This window comes from Pseudophryne corroboree, chromosome 1 (genome assembly GCF_028390025.1).
Source record: "Pseudophryne corroboree isolate aPseCor3 chromosome 1, aPseCor3.hap2, whole genome shotgun sequence".
Taxonomy (NCBI): domain Eukaryota; kingdom Metazoa; phylum Chordata; class Amphibia; order Anura; family Myobatrachidae; genus Pseudophryne; species Pseudophryne corroboree.
Window position 1 is genome coordinate 747,005,614 of NC_086444.1, and position 21,510 is coordinate 747,027,123.

Genomic DNA, 21,510 nt, shown 5'->3' on the forward strand with positions numbered 1-21,510 from the left:
ACCTCAGCAACTATGTTACTATTTTACAAACCCAATGACTCAAGTGCATTAATAAATCAACTTACTAAAATGATATAAAGTTTGTAATTGTTTTACCAAATTTGATGTACTTACAAAATTCCTAGACATGATTGTGCTAGTAGTCCAAAATATGAAGCTATAGCAAATCATGTATTGTTCAAAGAACAGTTTGGAGTAAGTCCACTAGAGGGAGATCAGTACATGTAATATAATGACCAACCACTGATAATAGTCAGGGGCAATCCCAGACAGAACTTAATTCCACCTAAGGAAATGTGAACCAAGTAGGAGCTATCATAGCCAACTAAAAGTTCTAATTACGACTTAGCTGCATATATATTTTTAAAATCAGAGACTAAAAACTTTTTGGGCTTTTCCATAAACCATCTCAATTGAATGCTTAAATGAAAATAGAATATGGAACTGATTTCATGGTCTCTGTTGCTCTAAAAGAATTTGGAATGTAATGTACATGCTAATGGTGAAATGATCCTTGGTGATAGCTATTGGGGCACTGGGTACATTTCATAATTGTGCAGCCCTCTGACATCTGCTGCTGCCCTCCTTTCTTACATCCTGGGGATACTTCATTTTTTCAAATAGCCCCTAAAAATGGCTGCTTTGGGGTGACTTCCTGCAAAATAGTATTGATAAATATGTCCCCCTCTTCATTGTTGTCAGTATTTGCATGTTTACATAATAGGCTAAGGCTCTACTTTACAGTCATGCTGCAATGACACTGGAAATAGCAGAAATATTCCTAGATAACAGGTTAACCCTATTGGTTTAGGACATTTGCATAGCTACACACTTAGGGTGGGATTAAAATCTTTTATTGCCCCCGATCTCCCGTCTAAAGTGACAGGAGATCATGGGGCGATATTCTATGGCCCCCCCGTTATCGCGCTGATTGCGCCCATAAGAGACGGGTTTAGCCGCATAAAGCAGCTAAACCCGACTAAAGACATGGGCGCTATCGTGAAAAGTCCCGTTTGGGCATCCAAACGGGTCACTTTTCATGCATTTCAGCTCACCACCCCTGGGGGTGGTGAGCTGAAATGCTGATATCGCACCCATCGGCAAAAACATTTGAATACTGCTGGCGGGTGTGATGGGGGCGGGAGGGGAGCTCCAAGATTAGAATCCCGTCCTTACTGTGTAATGTGCAGAATTACGTTTCACCTCCGTCTTTTGGAAATGTCATTTGAACAAACATTCTGTCCATGGAAATAACTTTACTCTCACTAATAGGGAGTTGCTCTACACTGGCAGTAATAAAAGTGTCACTGTGTGGATATACTGAAGCGCTGACGCATAGAAAGGTGTTCCCCTGTTCAGGTGCTGCAGTCACGCATACTTTTAGGTGTCTATTTACTAAGCCTTGGATGGAGATATAGTGGACAGAGATAAAGTATTAGCCAATAAGCTCCTAACTGCCATATCACAGGCTGGATTTGAAAAATGACAGGAGCTGATTGGCTGGTACTTTATCTCCGTCCACTTCATCTTCATCCAAGGCTTAGTAAATAGACCCCTTAACTAAAATTATTATGAAAATTAGCACCTGATCAATTGTATAGTGATATAGAACAGTAGCCAAGTTCCTTATTGAGGCAAGGATATGTGATTCTAGCATTACTTTTTTCTATGCATCATATTACAGGCCAAAAGTAATGCCACCCAAGTTTGGTGGCCATGCGGGATGCCAGCTGAACTCAGACCTTTTTTAAAGGGGCAATCACTGGCAAGGCAAAACCATGCCTTGTAAGTGATTGCCCCTTTAAAAAAAAAAACCTCTGAGTTCGTCCGGCATCCCGCACAGCCACCAAGCTCAGGCGGCATTACATCTGGCCCCATAATTCTTACTTTAGGTTTTTTTTTTAGTGAAAGTCAGAAGCCAACCTTATCTGGGATAAACAATACATCTAGGGCCTTATTGAGAACCCAACACATTATTACAACATGAATGTATACAGAAAAATTCTGCTGCAAATTGCATTCTTACTGTAGTTATGTTTTTAGTCACATGTATTTTGAGGTATATCCAACTGTCTTTCTATGTCATATTCTTACATTAAACAATAATACAGAGATAAGGTTGGCAATGATAGTTCTAAATGCAAAAAAGTCCTAATCATACACAATAAAATATAAATGTGTCATAATAACGAGAAAGTAAATTGCCTTGCCAGTTTTATTAATGAATGTGAAAAACCCATTTCCATATAAGATGTAATTAGATGGCTGCAATGTGATAAAATATAGACACAATGTTAACGAATAACGTATTGAATACTTACCATAGACCTCTAGTACATACAAAAAAGCGTATCCGATTAGATTGCACATTCAGGTAACGTGCTACACTTACATGTGCACCCCTTACTGTCCTCAATGTGAGGTTGCCAGCCCATTTTCCTCCTCTCTAGACATAAAGGGATAAAGGGCAGCAAGTGTTAGATATTCTCAAATACAGGACACATGTGCAATACAGCAATGCGTACATTTGGGTCCAACTGTAAATGAAACTAATTTTATCTATGTAAAGTTGAATAATATTTAGTGATTGTATTAATTTTATCTATTTAGTCCAGTCATTAGTTATTGGGGAAGCATCTATAGGCCAAAGTGGTTGCTCCATGTTTATCCCCAGATGTTTCCCATTAATTGTCACTTTTTTAATGGAAAAAGCAACATGTTTATTGTTGAATATCTCTCTTACTAAATGTTATGCAAATACACATCATTTCACCATGCCTTTATGTAAAGATAAAATAATGGGTCATATTTCTGCCATTTCATAACAAGACGCTGAATGTTTGTCAAAGGTCTTTATAATACTTATAGATATTACCAATATGGGAATAACATCAACCTATACTTATAGGCATTCATTGACATTTACAGGCAAACTGTACATGTATATAATTAAATAATGCTGATAATCTGTGGTCTTTATGTATTTAGGCTAATTGCAGTTGTATGAGAAAATACACATATGTAACAAGTCTTAGTCATCCCAAGTTGAAGGCGAGAGAGCTTTCATTTTGGCACAGATAATCAGTGACCGCTTATTGTAGTGCGGAAAGGTCCCCACTTCCGTTTGGATGAAAAGTGACAAAAATGTACATGATTTATTTAGCAAAACTTCTTTTGCTTAAAGAAAAAACCCAATAAGTGCCTGGCCTTTGAATGTAGAAGAAGGGTCGATAAACATTTTCCCTGTACTACGTATCTGTTTACGGTCATAGATCGGTAGCGCAATGCACATGCAACACAATTATGTAGAAAAACTGTATTTCTCTGCATCTTCTCAGTCATATTTCCCTGCTAGTAGTCTAAAAATGTCTATTCCTTCATGGAAGGCCAATGGGAGAATAGTACTTGCAGGTGGTAGAGAGCCTCCATTTCCTCAGTTCTATAAAGTTTTTGAATTCTCTTCAAACCACTTTCTATGCTCCAATAGAGTCCAATCTCCTTTTAAACAATTACGTGAGGTAGAAATGAACAAGCTTGTGAATTCCTGTTTCCACAGGATGAAGTGTAACAGTAGAGAGAGGACATGTTTACTCTGAAGGAAAACAACCGTTCCTCTTTATGGGGTTAATTTCCTGGCAATTGTCAGACACAGCCACAGTCCTTAGCTGAGACCTCTTTGATTGTATGGTAATGGTTTTTGGAGTCCAGGAAAGAGATATCATCATCGTACGCTAGAGGCCTGCAGCAAGGCCTCGCTCTCACTTTCTCTTTTTTGATTTTCTTTTTGCCTCGTATGCTCTGTAAAGAGAGGTCGTAGTTGCGTACGGCAGCTTCGCATGTACCGCTGCAATAGCGGAACAGAACTGTTTCGTCTGATATGTATCCCAGACCCAGCTCGCTGACTCTCACTTCGAGTTCCTTTATGGTGCATGGCTGTTTGCGTACACGGGCTCTCTTCATTCTGGCTCCATTTTTTGGGTCGTCCCCAGAGTGTATGGACTGGCTGTACCTTTCTACAAGAGTAGAAACTAGCTCTCTGATCTCTCCTTGAGTGTAGCTTTCGAAAAGGGCAGTGTCTAAAAAAGAAAGAAAGATATGGATCATTTAATATATGTGGAAAATACAATTCAGACATTTTGAGTAAATCCTTGGTTCTTTTGAGAATCTTTCAAGTTTCAAGTAACCGATGCTGCTGTTGCCAACGTTTCTATGCTGGTGCAATGGCAACTCACCCACCTCTAGCTTCTAATTGAATTGAGTACTATATATATGCACAGAACTGAGAGAGCCATAACTGGACTCAAAGGATTAAACTTATTAAACGCTGACAATACACAAATAACTTTAAACCATGATTAGTGGCTATGTTGTTTTGAAACCAAGTATATTATTAATTACACTGTCTATTACAAATCTAAAATATTTCTAAATTCCAAAATAACATCCATCCATCCTTTACAGCAAACATTCTTTAGCTGACATGCAATACATATAATATTCTAAGAAAGCTCATCTTTAGACATATCAGAATAGATAATGGCAGGTGAGAACATATGTGAGTTCAAATATTAAGTCACTATTATTAAATTGCTTAGAAACCTCTCATTCAGGATAATAACTTATAATGAATGTTGTTGCTGTGAGCTCCCAGGCACACATTAGTTTTATGTCTTATTATAAGTGTTCTGTTGACTGTTTTATTTAGTAATCCACTATGTTTGCATTCTTTTCAAGGGTGATACTCAGAATGAAGTCTATGATTATAATTCCTATCTGATGTCTCTGGGGCTGATCCTTCTCTATTTACTGACGCAAATGGGGACTTCTTGCAAACAGCACACGTACAGATGCCGATTTATGCATTTATGAGAGTTCATTCTATTCAGTTGTACAGAACTTAGCCAGATATGTCTATCCGTGAAACTGGGCATTTTGGGGTGGCAACTGGGCAGTAACTGAACCGCCCTGTCTTGTGAGAAGATGATGGTAGTGTCATGGGTGTGTAGAAAATGCCCTAAGTCTTGTGAATGGGGACGGGAGCCTATTTCTGATGGACAACTGGTGATTGGTTGGTGCAATACTAATGATTACGGCTGGAGACCAGGTCCAAGCGACCAGGCCGATGCAAGAACTTGCAGCCTGCCTTGAACGTCAGGAGACTGCACAGGGCCATGTGATCCGCTGTCTCCAGGACCTCTCCTCTCGGCTGGATGGAATACAAGTAACCATCCGTGGTTCAGGGGCATCCAGTGTGCCGACTGCAGTACCTTTGGTGGTATCCCCACCCACCATTCCCGTTTCTGCTCCTTGTCTCCATTTACCGACACCTGCCAAGTTTGATGGTTCCCCAAAAGCCTGTCGGGGTTTCCTAAATCAGTGTGAGATATATTTTGAGTTACAGCCTGGCAGTTTCCCAACTGACCACACCAAGGTTGCTTACATCATCTTCCTCCTCAGTGGCTCCGCCCTCGATTGGGTATCACCTCTATGCGAGAAGTCTGATGCCCTGCTCTCTTCATATGCAGATTTCGTGGCAACCTTCAGGCGCATCTTTGATGAACCAGGTCGTGTGACCTCTGCCTCCTCTGATATCCTCCGGCTACGTCAGGGGACACGAACAGTCGGTAAATATCTGGTACAGTACCAGATCCTAGCGTCCGAACTTTCCTGGAATGATGATGCTCTTTACTCAGCCCAAGGTGGGGCATCTGTGTCTACAGCCCAAGGAGGGGCGTCTGTGTCTACAGCCCAAGGAGGGGCGTCTGTGTCTACAGCCCTAGGAGGGGTATCCAATGTTCAAGCTCTAGTAGGGGCATATGAGTCTTTTCAAAAAGGAGTTTCTGATCTGTCAACCCCAGGAGGGGTGCTGGAGAAAACAACCCTGAGAGAGGTGTCTGATTCATCAACCCCAGGAGGGGTCACCAAAGTTTCAGTCCCAAGGGAAGTATCCAGAGCCAAGTTCCCAGATGGAAACTTTTGTGATACAGATGCAGTTATGAACTCCTGTTTGCCGTCTTCAGAGAGCACCACCCTGTTGGCATCCAGCATGGACCAGGTCCAGGATGGTCTAACTGAACACTCGGATACCACTCATTCCGGTTCTAACCGGATTCTGACTCCTTCAGTTCCAGCTGATTCAACTGTCTTTAGACTCAATCCGGTTCCATCCGTCTGTCTGAAGATTCCTTCGGTTCCAGCCGATTCCGATATCTCTGGACCCAATCCGGTTCCATCCGTAGGTCCAAAGACTCCTTCAGTTCCAGCTGATTCAACCGTCAATCCGAAGACTCCTCCGGTCCCAGCCGGTTCAAGCTTTTCTGGACCCAATCCGGTCCCATCCGTCTGTCCGGATCAGCCTCCTTCGGTTCCAGTCGATTCCAATACCTTCGGATCTAATCCGGTCCTATCCGTCGGTCTAAAGTCTCCGCCGGTCTCAACCGGTTCAAGGTTGTCTGGACTTAATTTGGTCTCGTCCATAGATCCGGTACAGTCTCCTCTGGTCCCAGCCAGTTCAAGTTCATCAGGATTCAATCTAGATCCTTCCATTTGTTCAGGTAAAGAACTTATAAGAAGTGTCCTGGGGCCACTCCTAAAGGAGGGGGTGCTGTCACGATCTAGGTAATTCCTTATCAGTGTTTACCTTCCAAATGCCTCCTGAGACTGTCCCAGTGTTCCAAGCCTGGATTCCATCTGCACTGTCTGTGTGCAGCACGCTGCATCTCATTGTCTCCAGCAGCTGCACTCTGGTCTCTGGTTAATCAGCCAGCCAATCCCTGCTTCCCAGCAGGTATAAATATCCTGTTCCTGGGGTGGAAAGATGTCAGTGTTTCAATTGTCTTCAGTGATTCCAGTGTGCAGTTCTCCCATGGACTTTCTCGGCAGTACAGCCTGACTCCCTGGTGATTATACTCTGCAGTGTAACCCGACACTCCAGTGATTAACCCTCTACAGTCTACCCTGATTCACCTGTGTCTGAACTCCGGCTTCCCAGTAGCCATTCTCCAGCTTCTTCTCCAGCGATCCCCAGCATCACTTCATGCTTCACCTGTGCTTCTAAGTACAATAGTGCATTTCTATCTGCGAACCCCAGCTTCACTCAAAGCTTACCAACGATCCCAAAGTAACCATCGGTGTTCCGTCATCAATTCCAAGTCACCATCGGTGTTCCGTCATCGATCCCAAGTATTTCTCTGAACTGTGTTTCCTATTACCAGTACCAAGTCATCAGTATTCCTCTGAACTGTGTTTAATAAAACCTTTGAACTTTCCCTTGTTGTCGTGGTCACGCCTTCGGGCATTTGTTCAAAAAGGTTCCCTGCATGTCCAAGAACCCTGTACTGCCTCCCAGGTACACATATACCTCAGCCCCTACAACTGAGGCTTCCCCCTGGTCAGCATCAGCCCTCAGTTGTGACATATATTTGGGAATACAGGACCAGATTAAGGTCAAAATGTTCAAGGGCTTATTGTGAGCAGCAGAAGAGCTGTAACCAGTGATGTGTGGGTAGGTCCAGTGCCATGTGGGCATTGTTACACTATCACACTATCCGCCATAATGTCTCCCTAAATATGTAAAAGCATAAAATTGCATACTTTTTTGAGGAAAATATAAATACAATTTTGATACTTATGATTAGAGCCGGGAACCTGGCCAGCTGGTGGCTGGTCATCATCATGCTATCATGATCATGGGCCTATTTTTATATGGAGACCTGGTGCTGACCTCCATCTGCCATTTTGTTAATCTGGCCCTGTGTCTGTGCTATTGTTAATCATTTTGTAGGTAAAGATAAATGGTTCTAATTGGCTCTTGTTTCTGGAATTGCACAGTGGCAGCTGTGGAGCAGCGATAGAGGAAGATCAGTATTAGTGTACCATGTTGAATAAATAAGGTTGAAGGAGGTTGAAGTAGTAGGGAAGACAGATGATAATGATGGAAAAGAATTTGGTTGCATGTTGGGTAAGATAAGCTTATATTCTAGCAATATATTGTTGGTGGATATGACAAGACATGTAAAGCTATTAGCATAGCTAATTAACATAGCGTGCAAAACCAAGGCAGTAGGCTGGAAGAATGAGCGCGCTTATGGTGTTACTGACACATAGATTTAGGGATGGTGACAACTCTGGGAAGGGGAGGATGGAAGCTGAAATGTTCTGTTTTAACCATGTTGATATTTATGTAGTAGATTTTGCTGTTGTCATTGTATAGGTGGCACTAGAGGCCAAATGAGCAAACTAGTACACCAACAGAAGAGATGTAAAGTAAGAAAAGCAAAGGGCCACGTTAAGAGAAGCCCAGGGGTGTGGGAGTGGAGGTAAGAATGTGCCAGAGGTAGAGAAGCTATTTGACAAGTAGGAAGTAAACCAGAAAAGAACTGTGCTGAGAAGGACAAAGGAGTGAAGGAGAGATAGGTGATAAGGTCAGCATCTCCAGATGTATCTACAGAAGCCCTAAAAGAGTAGCATATGAGTCAGGCATACATCAAGTATGCATATTTACTGTATACCCTGCAATAGTGTAGATATAGCATAGAAAGCATTATTAGCAGTGGTTGAAGATGGCCAGTATATGATGCTACTCAACCTACTGCCTTGAATATAAAAACTACTAAATTCAATCACTATAAAATTAATTCACTGATTATTAGTAAATCAAAAGTCGCATTAACCTATTTATACAGATTATGATAATATAATGAAGTGTCATATACACAAGAGAATATTTTCTTAACTGTATCATTTATATAATCGTGCAATGGACACCATCTACTTGTATGACCCCTGCTGACAGTTACCCACAGCAGGGTCCATCCTATCAGCCCTCCTGGCCCCACTCCCTCACCTCAGACACAGCAAATTGAGATTGAAAGACTGTCCGACGCTCAGATATGTCATCAGTTAACAGTGTTACACTACTCTGCTTAAGCTGATCATCTTTGCTGGAGTGCTCCCTCACAGCGCTCCTATCATCACATGCATGCTAAGTGTATGGTCGCTCAAAATACCCCCCATCCAACTAGATGAGGGGGTCCCAAGCTATTTTCTAACATCATAAATTACTCTAACTCTCGCCTTTACACCAGGTTTTTCTTCACATATCCCCTGTAATGCAATGCACATCTCTGAGCAAATATCCCCTGCTTCAGGGAGATTTTCAGGACTCTTTCGGGGGTCAGGGAGATCACCAGTATTTCAGGGAGTCTACCTGACATTCAGGGACAGTTGACAAGTATGGCTTTTCTAGGACAGGCTAAAAAACTGAGGAAGGGATGTACTGAGCCTGAAAATGTGTCCAAAACTCAGAAAATGCAGTTTTCCGCCTTTTGGCCACATTTCCATATGTACCAAGCTCCAGAAAGCAATACATTCTGGAGCTTGGACCCAATGAGTAATGCCATCGGTCCAATGGAAGTCTATGAGCTTCTTTTTTCCCCAATTGGATCCCTCCTAGTATTCCCTGTGGTGGCGCGTGTCATTCTGCACATGCGCAGAAGGACTCCCAGGACATAAACCCAGAAGTCTTTCTATCGCAAAAGACAACTCTTATCGGGTGAGCTGTACGTTGCAATTTTACCTGCATTTCTATGTACATACCGGTATTATTAACGGTGTTATGTACCCGATAAGTGGTGGGATGCAGGGCCGCCTTCAGAAATTCTGGGGCCCGGGACTCGCAAAATAGGCAGCTTCCCCCCCAAATAAACAAATACATAAATTAAGAAAAATCTATTATATATATATATATATATATATATATACAGTGGGGATTGAAAGTTTGGGCACCCCAGGCAAAAATTAATTTTAATGTGCAAAAAGAAGCCAAGGAAAGATGGAAAAATCTCCAAAAGGCATCAAATTACAGATTAGACATTCTTATAACATGTCAAAAAAAGTTTGATTTTATTTTCATCATTTACACTTTCAAAAGAACAGAAAACAAAAAATGGCGTCTTCAAAGGTTTGGGCACCCTGCAGAGTTAATACCTTGTACTGCCCCCTTTGGACAGCTGAGACCTGGCAGTGTCATGGATTGTTCTCAATCATCGTCTGGAAAGACCAGGTGATGTCAATCTCAAAGGTTTTAAAAGCCCAGACTCATCTGACCTTGCTCCAACAATCAGCACCATGGGTTCCTCTAAGCAGTTGTGTAGAACACTGAAACTAAGAATAGTTGACTCTCACATAGCAGGAGAAGGCTATAAGAAGATAGCAAAGCGTTATCAGATGCCCATATCCTCTGTTCGGAATGTAATTAAGAAATGACAGTCATCAGGAACAGTGGAAGTTAAAGCAAGATCTGGAAGACCAAGAAAAATATCAGACAGAACAGCTCGCAGGATTGTGAGAAAAGCAAGTCAAAATCCACATTTGACTGCACGATCCCTCCAGGAAGATCTGGCAGACACTGGAGTTGTGGTACACTATTCCACTATAAAGAGATACTTGTACAAATACGGTCTTCATGGAAGAGTCATCAGAAGAAAACCTCTTCTACGTCCTCACCACAAAAATCAGCGTTTGAAGTTTGCAAATGAACATATAGACAAGCCTGATGCATTTTGGAATAAAGTTCTGTGGACCGATGAGGTTAAAATCGAACTTTTTGGCCGGAATGAGCAAAGGTACGTTTGGAGAAGGAAGGGCAGAGAATTTAATGAAAAGAACCTCTGTCCAACTGTTAAGCATGGGGGTGGATCAATCATGCTTTGGGGTTGTATTGCAGCCAGTGGCACAGGGAACATTTCACGAGTAGAAGTAAAAATTGATTCAATAAGATTCCAGCAAATTTTGGACGCTAACTTGATGCCATCTGTGAAAAAGCTGAAGTTAAAGAGAGGCTGGCTTCTACAAATGGATAATGATCCTAAACACACCTCAAAATCCAGCACGCCTCAAGAGGCGTAAACTGAAGGTTTTGCCATGGCCTTCACAATCTCCTGACCTCAACATAATTGAAAATCTATGGATAGACCTTAAAAGAGCAGTGCGTCACAGACAGCCCAGGAATCTCAAAGAACTGGAAGACTTTTGTAAGGAAGAATGGGCAAAGATACCTCAAACAAGAATTGAAAGACTCTTGGCTGGCTACAAAAAGCGTTTACAAGCTGTGATACTTGCCAAAGGGGGCAGTACAAGGTATTAACTCTGCAGGGTGCTCAAACTTTTGAAGACGCCATTTTCTGTTTTCTGTTCTTTTAAAAGTGCAAATGATGGAAATAAAATCAAACGTTTTTTGACATGTTATAAGAATGTCTAATCTGTAATTTGATGCCTTTTGGAGATTTTTCCATCTTTCCTTGGCTTCTTTTTGCACATTAAAATGAATTTTTGCCTGGGGTGCCCAAACTTTCAATCCCCACTGTATATAAAACCATACAAAATACATATATATACACACACACACACACTTTCTCTCTCCCACTTACTCTCCCTCAATTTACCCATCAGAGGCTGGCCGAAGATGTAGCAGCCTTGTCCCATGTAGCTCCGGCCCCTCCATTTCATGTAGCTCCGCCCCTTCTCATGACCAAGATCTGGCACTGTCACAAGAGAGGGGAGAGTAGCTGCAAGCTTCTATTGAAAAGTCTGTGTATGGTCGCTCAAAATGGTTGCCGCCTTAGAGGAGACAGTTATTAAAGATCCTAGAGGAGCCACCTCTAGTTTCTTTAATAACTGTCTCCACTGAGGAGGTGGACATTTTTGGAGGGACATTTACAATAGAAGCTTTCAGCGTCCTCTCCCCCTCCTTTGACAGCCAGAACTCTGTACTGAAAAGTGGGCGGAGCATTGCGGCGGCGGACGGCGGCATGAGCGGCCCAGGCCCTCTCCTCTCTGTCAGAGAGGCTGGGCCCGGGACATCTGTGCCCGCAGCACCCCCCTGATGGCGGGCCTGGTGGGATGCATTGCTTTGTGCATGCTATGCATAGTACATCCTGCCCAGGGGTGCTTTAAGAGAGAAGGAGGCCCGTGTGCAGCTTCCTCCATTCAGGCACCCTCCTCTCTGCCGGCTGCGCTAAGAGTCTGAGTCTTTCCTATTCAATAAGAGGACTGAAAATGAGATGCAATTATTTCTCTAGAAACACTGCAGCTCTTTTCTCACACTCTCAGAATAAGTCTGATCTTCCTTAAAATATTTATTTTTAGAAAAAATCATCGGGACTTATTCTGGCACCCTTGCGACACCCCCGAGGCCTAATTAAGCAATTGGAAGTTTCCAATTATATTAATTTGTCAGTAATTATTCACCTCCTAAAGCTGTGTCTTCTCCTCCAGCATCGGGATCCGGGCTCCTGCAGCAGCTCCTGTATGTGTGTGAGTGAGTGTGTGTGAGTGTGTAAATATGTGTGAGTGTGTGTGAACCTCCGGTGTGTGAGTGACCCCCCCCTCCCCCCCTCTGGAGGCAGTAGCTGGGAGGACGGGGGTGGGCTGGGACCGTTTTCAGGGCGGCTGCGTGATGTCACACGTAGCTGCTTCGAAAAAAAATGTCCACTGCCAGTGGTCAACCTTAAATCCGATGCCTCCTTAATCTAATTGCGGACGCTTTGGAGGGGGGGGGGGCGGCCTTACATATACTGGGCAGCCCCCAGCATGTGCAGAGATGACCACAGATCTGTTTGTATGCAGTGAGCTGCGTTCATCTCTGAATAACCCCCTAAATCGCCCAGCAGCCACCTCCCCTCCCAGCAGCCCCCTCACCTCCGGGCAGCACCCTTCCCAGTGTAAAGATGAAGGGGAGACCACTGGGAGTCAAGGTGACCATCAGAGACCACCAGACCAGTGAGCATTTTTTTTTCACACACTACAGGGTTTTCAGAGCTGAAAACCCTAAATGCTTTTTTTAAATGTTGGATCCCACAGGTATTGGGAGCACACATACCCGCGGTAATCCAAAAGTGGGCACAAGGTTGAATTGAATTCACTCTAATGTTTAGGAGTGCAGGGGTTGGGGAGAGGTTTAGAATGGGTACCATTTACCTGGTCTGGGTCATCTGTAGAGGAGGGGAAATTCCCCCTCCATGTCTCCTGGATTTGGCCATGCCCCCTATATCACCTGGGCCTGCCATATGCCTCGTAAGCCCTTTGGAGGGGGTAGGGGTGCAACACGGAAGAGACTGCTTGCAGCAGAAGGGCACAATGAAGGAAGAAATGCTCTGCGCACCAAAAATCACTTGGAATTAATTAATTAATTAATTAAGTGCAGTCTAGCAAGGAGAATGATTGACTCAATGAAGCTTGACCTTTTTTATAAAGAAAAATATTTTATAAAACAGTTAATGACACAGAACAAAGTATATGAGACAAACAGTACATATATATATATAGCAGTATAAAAACCGGAGGTTTTCACCTCTTGCAAGTGTAAACAAAAACACTGTATCTAACTTTTATGAACGTGCTTTTTAAACAGCATACAATGTATCTAAAATGCAGATCGGATATCTTAAGTGAAAGAGGCTCTTTACAGAGAGCAACAATTGATTCTGACACTGGCGTCCCAGTGTGGAATCATATAAAATGTCCACAGATGGCTCCACGATATGAAATTATTAGAAGCAAAGCAAACGGTAATAATTAACCTGTCTGGATTAATTTAGGATGTTCATATTTATAGATACTTGCACTTATATAAAAATATAGAATTATGTATATGTATGTGTGTCCTGTTCTGTGCTAATGACTTTCCATGTCATCTAAAAAGTCCAATTTTTATCAGTTCTTTTCCTTTTTGGGGTATCTATAGCTTTATAGGTTTATTTAGGTTCCTTTCGGGGTCTTATACATCTATATCTTATGAGGACACATGTCAGCCCTCAATTTGACCTGTCTGCTTCTTATCAGTTTTTATTTTTGATTCTTTACGCTGTATTCAAAGATCCTTCCCATTGGCATGGTTACTAATATCAATTTATATTGATAGGGTTTCGAATAGATATTTCTCAATTTATTTATAATTCATGCTTATATTAGAGTGACCTAATAAATTCAATCATGAGTATATTGATTTAGTGTCATTGCTTCATCCCAAATATAAAATAATACTGAACACATATTTATACCTATATGCATGTAACTTCTATATATGCGTATTTGTATAATTGTTTAAGATAGATATATGGTTGAATATACGCTTATAAATTAATCTAGTGGAATCATATAATTTCACACCAATAATTTGTGTTGTCGGCACCACCATAAATTCTTTGTAATGTTTGCCTAGATAAGGCTGTAAGATAGTAGAATTGAGATCTTATCTATTAAATTAATTAGCAAATAAATAGATAGTTTTCATTTTGATTGTAGCTGTTAGGAATTGTACTAACACCTATATTAGTTGTTAGAGAAACTGGAGATTTTGTGTAACACAACAGATTCACATCAATTCTAAATCGTCTGTTTCAGTACAGAGAGGGTTAAAGCATGACTATCTTTCCCTCTCTGGTTTTAGATTGGTTGTGTTAATTTAGACTTGATTAAGTTTAAATACATAAAGACAGATCTTTTATGATTCTTTACTGCCTTGTATTTACCCAATTGATGATATAACACTATTGACTCAATGCTCTGCTGACCTTTTATGTTTATTTTATTTTAATTGTGAGTTATTCTTGCTCTTTATTTTGTTTTAGATATTTGTGTAATTAGGATTTTGCCTACTGCGTGTTTGATTACTAATTGACACACCAGATTCAATTTACACAATCAGTTAGGTATAAATGCTGCATCTCCCAGTAGCAAGGTATTCGTCTTGAGGAAGTCTCCGTTGCTAGGAGACGAAACGCGTTGACGCCCCTTTCTACGAGTTCAGTGCAGTAGATATCTGTTACTCCACAGACGGGCTCATACCATCTCGGTCCTGATACTCCGGTTCCGTCCACATCTAAGCCAAGTGACCTACAGGAATCATACCTCCGCAGTGAGGTTAAAGGGAGTCCAGTTGCTAACGGCATTTCTACATCAGAATCCCGCTGCGATCAGCTGGATATAGACGGATCTCCGCTGTGAGACCAGTGCGGCGCCAGCCATCAGCGGCTTTGCCGTTTCATGCTGTTACCGATAGCCATACGGATCACGTCCCTTGCTGGGAAACTCCCTATATGTCATCATCTGATGGTCAACTGACGGCTATTACAACGGAGAATAAGTATTCCAGCAAGTCTGTCCTCTAATTACCATTGTGGCAGCAACTACAAATCTTTACATTCTCCTCGTGCAAATGCATACAGGACTCTGCATTACATCTCAGGAATCAGCACGGGGGTAATTATTACCGTTTGCTTTGCTTCTAATAATTTCATATTGTGGAGCCATCTGTGGACATTTTATATGATTCCACACTGGGACGCCAGTGTCAGAATCAATTGTTGCTCTCTGTAAAGAGCCTCTTTCACTTAAGATATCCGATCTGCATTTTAGATACATTGTATGCTGTTTAAACAGCACGTTCATAAAAGTTAGATACAGTGTTTTTGTTTACACTTGCAAGAGGTGAAAACCTCCGGTTTTTATACTGCTATATATATATATGTACTGTTTGTCTCATATACTTTGTTCTGTGTCATTAACTGTTTTATAAAATATTTTTCTTTATAAAAAAGGTCAAGCTTCATTGAGTCAATCATTCTCCTTGCTAGACTGCACTTAATTAATTAATTAATTAATTCCAAGTGATTTTTGGTGCGCAGAGCATTTCTTCCTTCTTTGTACTTCAATTAGTTGTTCAGCCTAACCAGCTGTTTTGCTCAGCAGCCCTAAAGGTCACGATTTTTACTGATCACCATCTGGTAAATTATTACCATACATTGCATTTTAGCGCCAGATATATATACAGTTTGAGATTTATCTCTAGCTGTATGTACATATAATTTTTCATGCTAAGTTTTTTGGTTATTTCTGGCAGCTTTATTTACAAAATTGTGCAGTCTACCATGGCAGAATTTAGGAGTTATAATGATAGGAAGAACAGACGTGATCAATATTTATCCACGTTTACCCATGGTGAAATAAATGAAACTGTGTTAACCAATTCTAATCCTGACATGAATAAATTATTTTATTAGTTGGAAGATCTGTTAAAAGATGAGATGCGTAATTGGTGGGATAGCATTTCCTTGCAGAAATATATAGATGCAAAAATCGTCCCCAGAGGTTTAAGGGTGTTTAAACATCTTTCAATTATTGATAATCCCAACCTCCAAAAACAATGGGATGAGATCTTAGATGGGTGCTCCCTCTCTCTTATGAGACTCCTTGTGACCTATAGAAATGAAAAAGTAGACCATACGGTAACTAAAATAGAAAAGGTCAAGGATGACCTCCTAAGATTTAGGGAACAGCCCTCTTTCAAAGAAAGAGACGAACAGGTCAACTCAAGAGTAGAAAGATTTGAAAAGGATCTTATATACAATAAGAAAAAGAAGTGGTCTAGAGATCAAGAAGACTACAGATCAAATAAGATCCGGTCTTACAATAAACAGAAGGTATCAAACACTAGTACAGGATACACAAATTCTCTTACTAGTAATCCTAGTTATAGATCCCCTCGGAGCAATGTACAAACTAAAGTACGAACATTCTATCGCTCACCTAGACAAACTAGGGCAAACAGTCCGTCTTTCAAATATAGAAATATGAATAAAGATCGGGAACATTTTCAGAACAGTTATAGAGTTGAGGATGAACGTCCCAATTACTCAGGGGATTTTTCCAGACTAAACCCCCACCACCACCCCAATCCTTACAAACCTCTGTTGATTCATACCCCAAAAAGAAACAGAGAATACGAGGATGTAGAGGTGGAAGAAAGAGGTCTCAGAAAAGCGAGATACAGATAGACACTAAGGGGATTGTTAATCTTACATCCCATGTTCTAACCAATGACCAAACACGTCTTTTAAAGAAAGGTTTGAATTTTGTTCCTAACAAAGAACCCAATATTTTTTAGTTATTTGTAGATTTAAATAAATTTACCCGTGATTTGTGTAGGAAGCGGTACTTTGCTATCAAATGTCTAAATAGACATCATCCTAATGAGGATATTCATCCTATCATCTTAGATAATACAGACAAAGAGGGTTTGCTTACCCTAGAGGAATTGTTTCAGGAAAGTAATAATACAGAGGTAAAAGTATTTGATAGTTCCATAAACAATTCAGAATGCACACTCCCAAAGTTTAAAAAGAAATCAAATTTCTTTCCATTAGAACAAAAGAGTGCTGCAGTAACTGTTTTTTACAATAAAACTCTTCAGGATTTCAAAACCCTATGCCAAAAGACAGAGAGGAATAAAAGAAAGTCCACTGTGTATCATACACAGAATCTTACTAAAGCAGAAAGGAATGCAATAAAAATCTTCCAGAAAGATCCTTCTCTGGTTATAAAACAGGCGGATAAAGGGGGGGCGATAGTTCTGCAGAACCGGGCTGACTATGTAGAAGAAGCACATAGACAGCTTAAGGATACGAACTACTACCAGGTCTTGCAGTCTAACCCCACTACCCCCTACACATCAGCATTTAAAGACATCCTGCTAGAGGCCAAAAATGAAAACGTGATATCAGAGGACGAATATTATTTTTTGTTACCCTCACACCCTGTCACTCCAATTTTTTATCACTTACCAAAAATACATAAAGATTTGTCACATCCACCTGAGAGACCTATTATTTCGGGAGTAGAATCACTCACTTCTAATTTATCACATTTTGTTGATTATCATTTACAGAGTCACGTCGTTTCCTTGAAATCTTATGTTAAAGATACCCAATGTATTTTACAACAAACTGTGGGTAGGGATTGGACTAATGGGTGGGGTTTCCTTACCCTGGATGTCCAATACCTTTACACCAATATACCTCATGATAAGGGAATTGATTCAGTCAAATATTATTTGGATAGAGATTCTAACATCACCCAAGGACGACGTGACTTTGTTTTACAAGCCATATTGTTTATCCTTACACATAATTATTTTTTATTTGAAGATCACTATTATTTACAGCGTCTTGGAACGGCCATGGGGACCAGGTTTGCACCAAGTTTTGCCAACCTCTATATGGGCCGCTTCGAGGAAGAATACATCTGGAGCGGCCCGTATAGAGAGAACCTGGTCCTCTATGGCCGTTACATTGACGATTTATTTATTATTTGGAATGGGGGTTTTCAAAAAGCACTTGATTTTGTTAATTTTTTGAATAAAAATTCCTTTAATCTCAAATTTACTCACAATTTTGATTTAGCATCAATAAACTTCCTTGATGTCACCTTTTCTATAGCCAACAATAAAATTATTTCAACCAACTACAGTAAACCAGTAGGATCAGGAAATTTTTTACATTTTACAAGTGGTCATTATAGACCATGGGTCAAAAACATTCCAAATAATCAAATCATTAGATTAAGACGTAATTGCTCGTTGGATTCAGCTTTCCTCTTACAAGTTGAAACTTTATTAAAACAGTTTCAGGAAAGAGGATACCCATTGTACATGTTAGAAGAATCTAGAATATATGCAAATTCCCTTCTAGGGAATGAGAATTCATCACCAAAAATAGATAAGTCAAAGAAAAAGCAGGTTAATCATATGGAAGATAAGGTCCCAATGAGGGAGTCAATTACATTCATTTCTAAGTTTAATAAACAATCTAATGCCATCAAAAAAATAGTTCAAACAAATTATCAATTAATTAAACAAGATCCAGTTTTAAACAAATGTTTAGCTGATAAGCCTCTAGTTATATTTAGGAGAAATACCAACCTGAAAGAAATGTTAGCACCCAGCTTCCTCAAACCAGCTATCCCGGGAAAAAATCCTTTCTGGTTACCAACTAAACCTTTGGGTAATTATCGTTGTAACAAACAAATCTGTCTCACTTGTAAACATATGAGAAATAAAATGTCATCTATTGTATCTACTGTTAATGGGAACTCCTTTCAAATCAAACAGTTCATTAATTGTGATTCTGAATACTGTGTATATGCATTGCAGTGTTCATGCTCTCTTCAATATATAGGGAGAACTTACCGATCCCTTAAATCAAGGTTTAGAGAACATAGATTAAATATCATTAAAAAATTACAAACCCACAGTGTATCACGCCATTTTTCGAGAGTACATAATGGCGATCCATCTTCTTTGACAGTAATGGGTTTGGAACAATTTTCCAGCACCAAAGGAGGGGGGGACAGATTTCGTAAACTTTGTTTAGGAGAATCATCATGGATCTTCAAGTTAGATACGTTGCATCCTAAAGGTCTAAATGAAGCCCTAGATTACACCTGTCTGGATTAATTTAGGATGTTCATATTTATAGATACTTGCACTTATATAAAAATATAGAATTATGTATATGTATGTGTGTCCTGTTCTGTGCTAATGACTTTCCATGTCATCTAAAAAGTCCAATTTTTATCAGTTCTTTTCCTTTTTGGGGTATCTATAGCTTTATAGGTTTATTTAGGTTCCTTTCGGGGTCTTATACATCTATATCTTATGAGGACACATGTCAGCCCTCAATTTGACCTGTCTGCTTCTTATCAGTTTTTATTTTTGATTCTTTACGCTGTATTCAAAGATCCTTCCCATTGGCATGGTTACTAATATCAATTTATATTGATAGGGTTTCGAATAGATATTTCTCACTTTATTTATAATTCATGCTTATATTAGAGTGACCTAATAAATTCAATCATGATTATATTGATTTAGTGTCATTGCTTCATCCCAAATATAAAATAATACTGAACACATATTTATACCTATATGCATGTAACTTCTATATATGCGTATTTGTATAATTGTTTAAGATAGATATATGGTTGAATATACGCTTATAAATTAATCTAGTGGAATCATATAATTTCACACCAATAATTTGTGTTGTCGGCACCACCATAAATTTTTTGTAATGTTTGCCTAGATAAGGCTGTAAGATAGTAGAATTGAGATCTTATCTATTAAATTAATTAGCAAATAAATAGATCGTTTTCATTTGGATTGTAGCTGTTAGGAATTGTACTAACACCTATATTAGTTGTTAGAGAAACTGGAGATTTTGTGTAACACAACAGATTCACATCAATTCTAAATCGTCTGTTTCAGTACAGAGAGGGTTAAAGCATGACTATCTTTCCCTCTCTGGTTTTAGATTGGTTGTGTTAATTTAGACTTGATTAAGTTTAAATACATAAAGACAGATCTTTTATGATTCTTTACTGCCTTGTATTTACCCAATTGATGATATAACACTATTGACTCAATGCTCTGCTGACCTTTTATGTTTATTTTATTTTAATTGTGAGTTATTCTTGCTCTTTATTTTGTTTTAGATATTTGTGTAATTAGGATTTTGCCTACTGCGTGTTTGATTACTAATTGACACACCAGATTCAATTTACACAATCAGTTAGGTATAAATGCTGCATCTCCCAGTAGCAAGGTATTCGTCTTGAGGAAGTCTCCGTTGCTAGGAGACGAAACGCGTTGACGCCCCTTTCTACGAGTTCAGTGCAGTAGATATCTGTTACTCCACAGACGGGCTCCTACCATCTCGGTCCTGATACTCCGGTTCCGTCCACATCTAAGCCAAGTGACCTACAGGAATCATACCTCCGCAGTGAGGTTAAAGGGAGTCCAGTTGCTAACGGCATTTCTACATCAGAATCCCGCTGCGATCAGCTGGATATAGACGGATCTCCGCTGTGAGACCAGTGCGGCGCCAGCCATCAGCGGCTTTGCCGTTTCATGCTGTTACCGATAGCCATACGGATCACGTCCCTTGCTGGGAAACTCCCTATATGTCATCATCTGATGGTCAACTGACGGCTATTACAACGGAGAATAAGTATTCCAGCAAGTCTGTCCTCTAATTACCATTGTGGCAGCAACTACAAATCTTTACATTCTCCTCGTGCAAATGCATACAGGACTCTGCATTACATCTCAGGAATCAGCACGGGGGTAATTATTACCGTTTGCTTTGCTTCTAATAATTTCATATTGTGGAGCCATCTGTGGACATTTTATATGATTCCACACTGGGACGCCAGTGTCAGAATCAATTGTTGCTCTCTGTAAAGAGCCTCTTTCACTTAAGATATCCGATCTGCATTTTAGATACATTGTATGCTGTTTAAACAGCACGTTCATAAAAGTTAGATACAGTGTTTTTGTTTACACTTGCAAGAGGTGAAAACCTCCGGTTTTTATACTGCTATATATATATATGTACTGTTTGTCTCATATACTTTGTTCTGTGTCATTAACTGTTTTATAAAATATTTTTCTTTATAAAAAAGGTCAAGCTTCATTGAGTCAATCATTCTCCTTGCTAGACTGCACTTAATTAATTAATTAATTAATTAATTCCAAGTGATTTTTGGTGCGCAGAGCATTTCTTCCCTCTTTGTACTTCAATTAGTTGTTCAGCCTAACCAGCTGTTTTGCTCAGCAGCCCTAAAGGTCACGATTTTTACTGATCACCATCTGATAAATTATTACCATACATTGCA

General features: G+C 40.1%; 1 protein-coding gene across 2 annotated transcripts in view; it reads right to left on the reverse strand.

Moving 5' to 3' along the window:
* Positions 1-1,800: 1,800 nt before the first annotated feature.
* The window catches only part of NRTN (neurturin), a 221,881-nt gene continuing 202,171 nt past the window's right edge, over positions 1,801-21,510 (reverse strand). For both annotated transcript variants that reach the window (XM_063916677.1, XM_063916686.1), the window contains exon 3: positions 1,801-4,076. In XM_063916677.1, the coding sequence (XP_063772747.1) occupies positions 3,643-4,076 (434 nt within the window). In that variant the 3' untranslated portion in view covers positions 1,801-3,642. The remainder of the gene's footprint in view (positions 4,077-21,510) is intronic.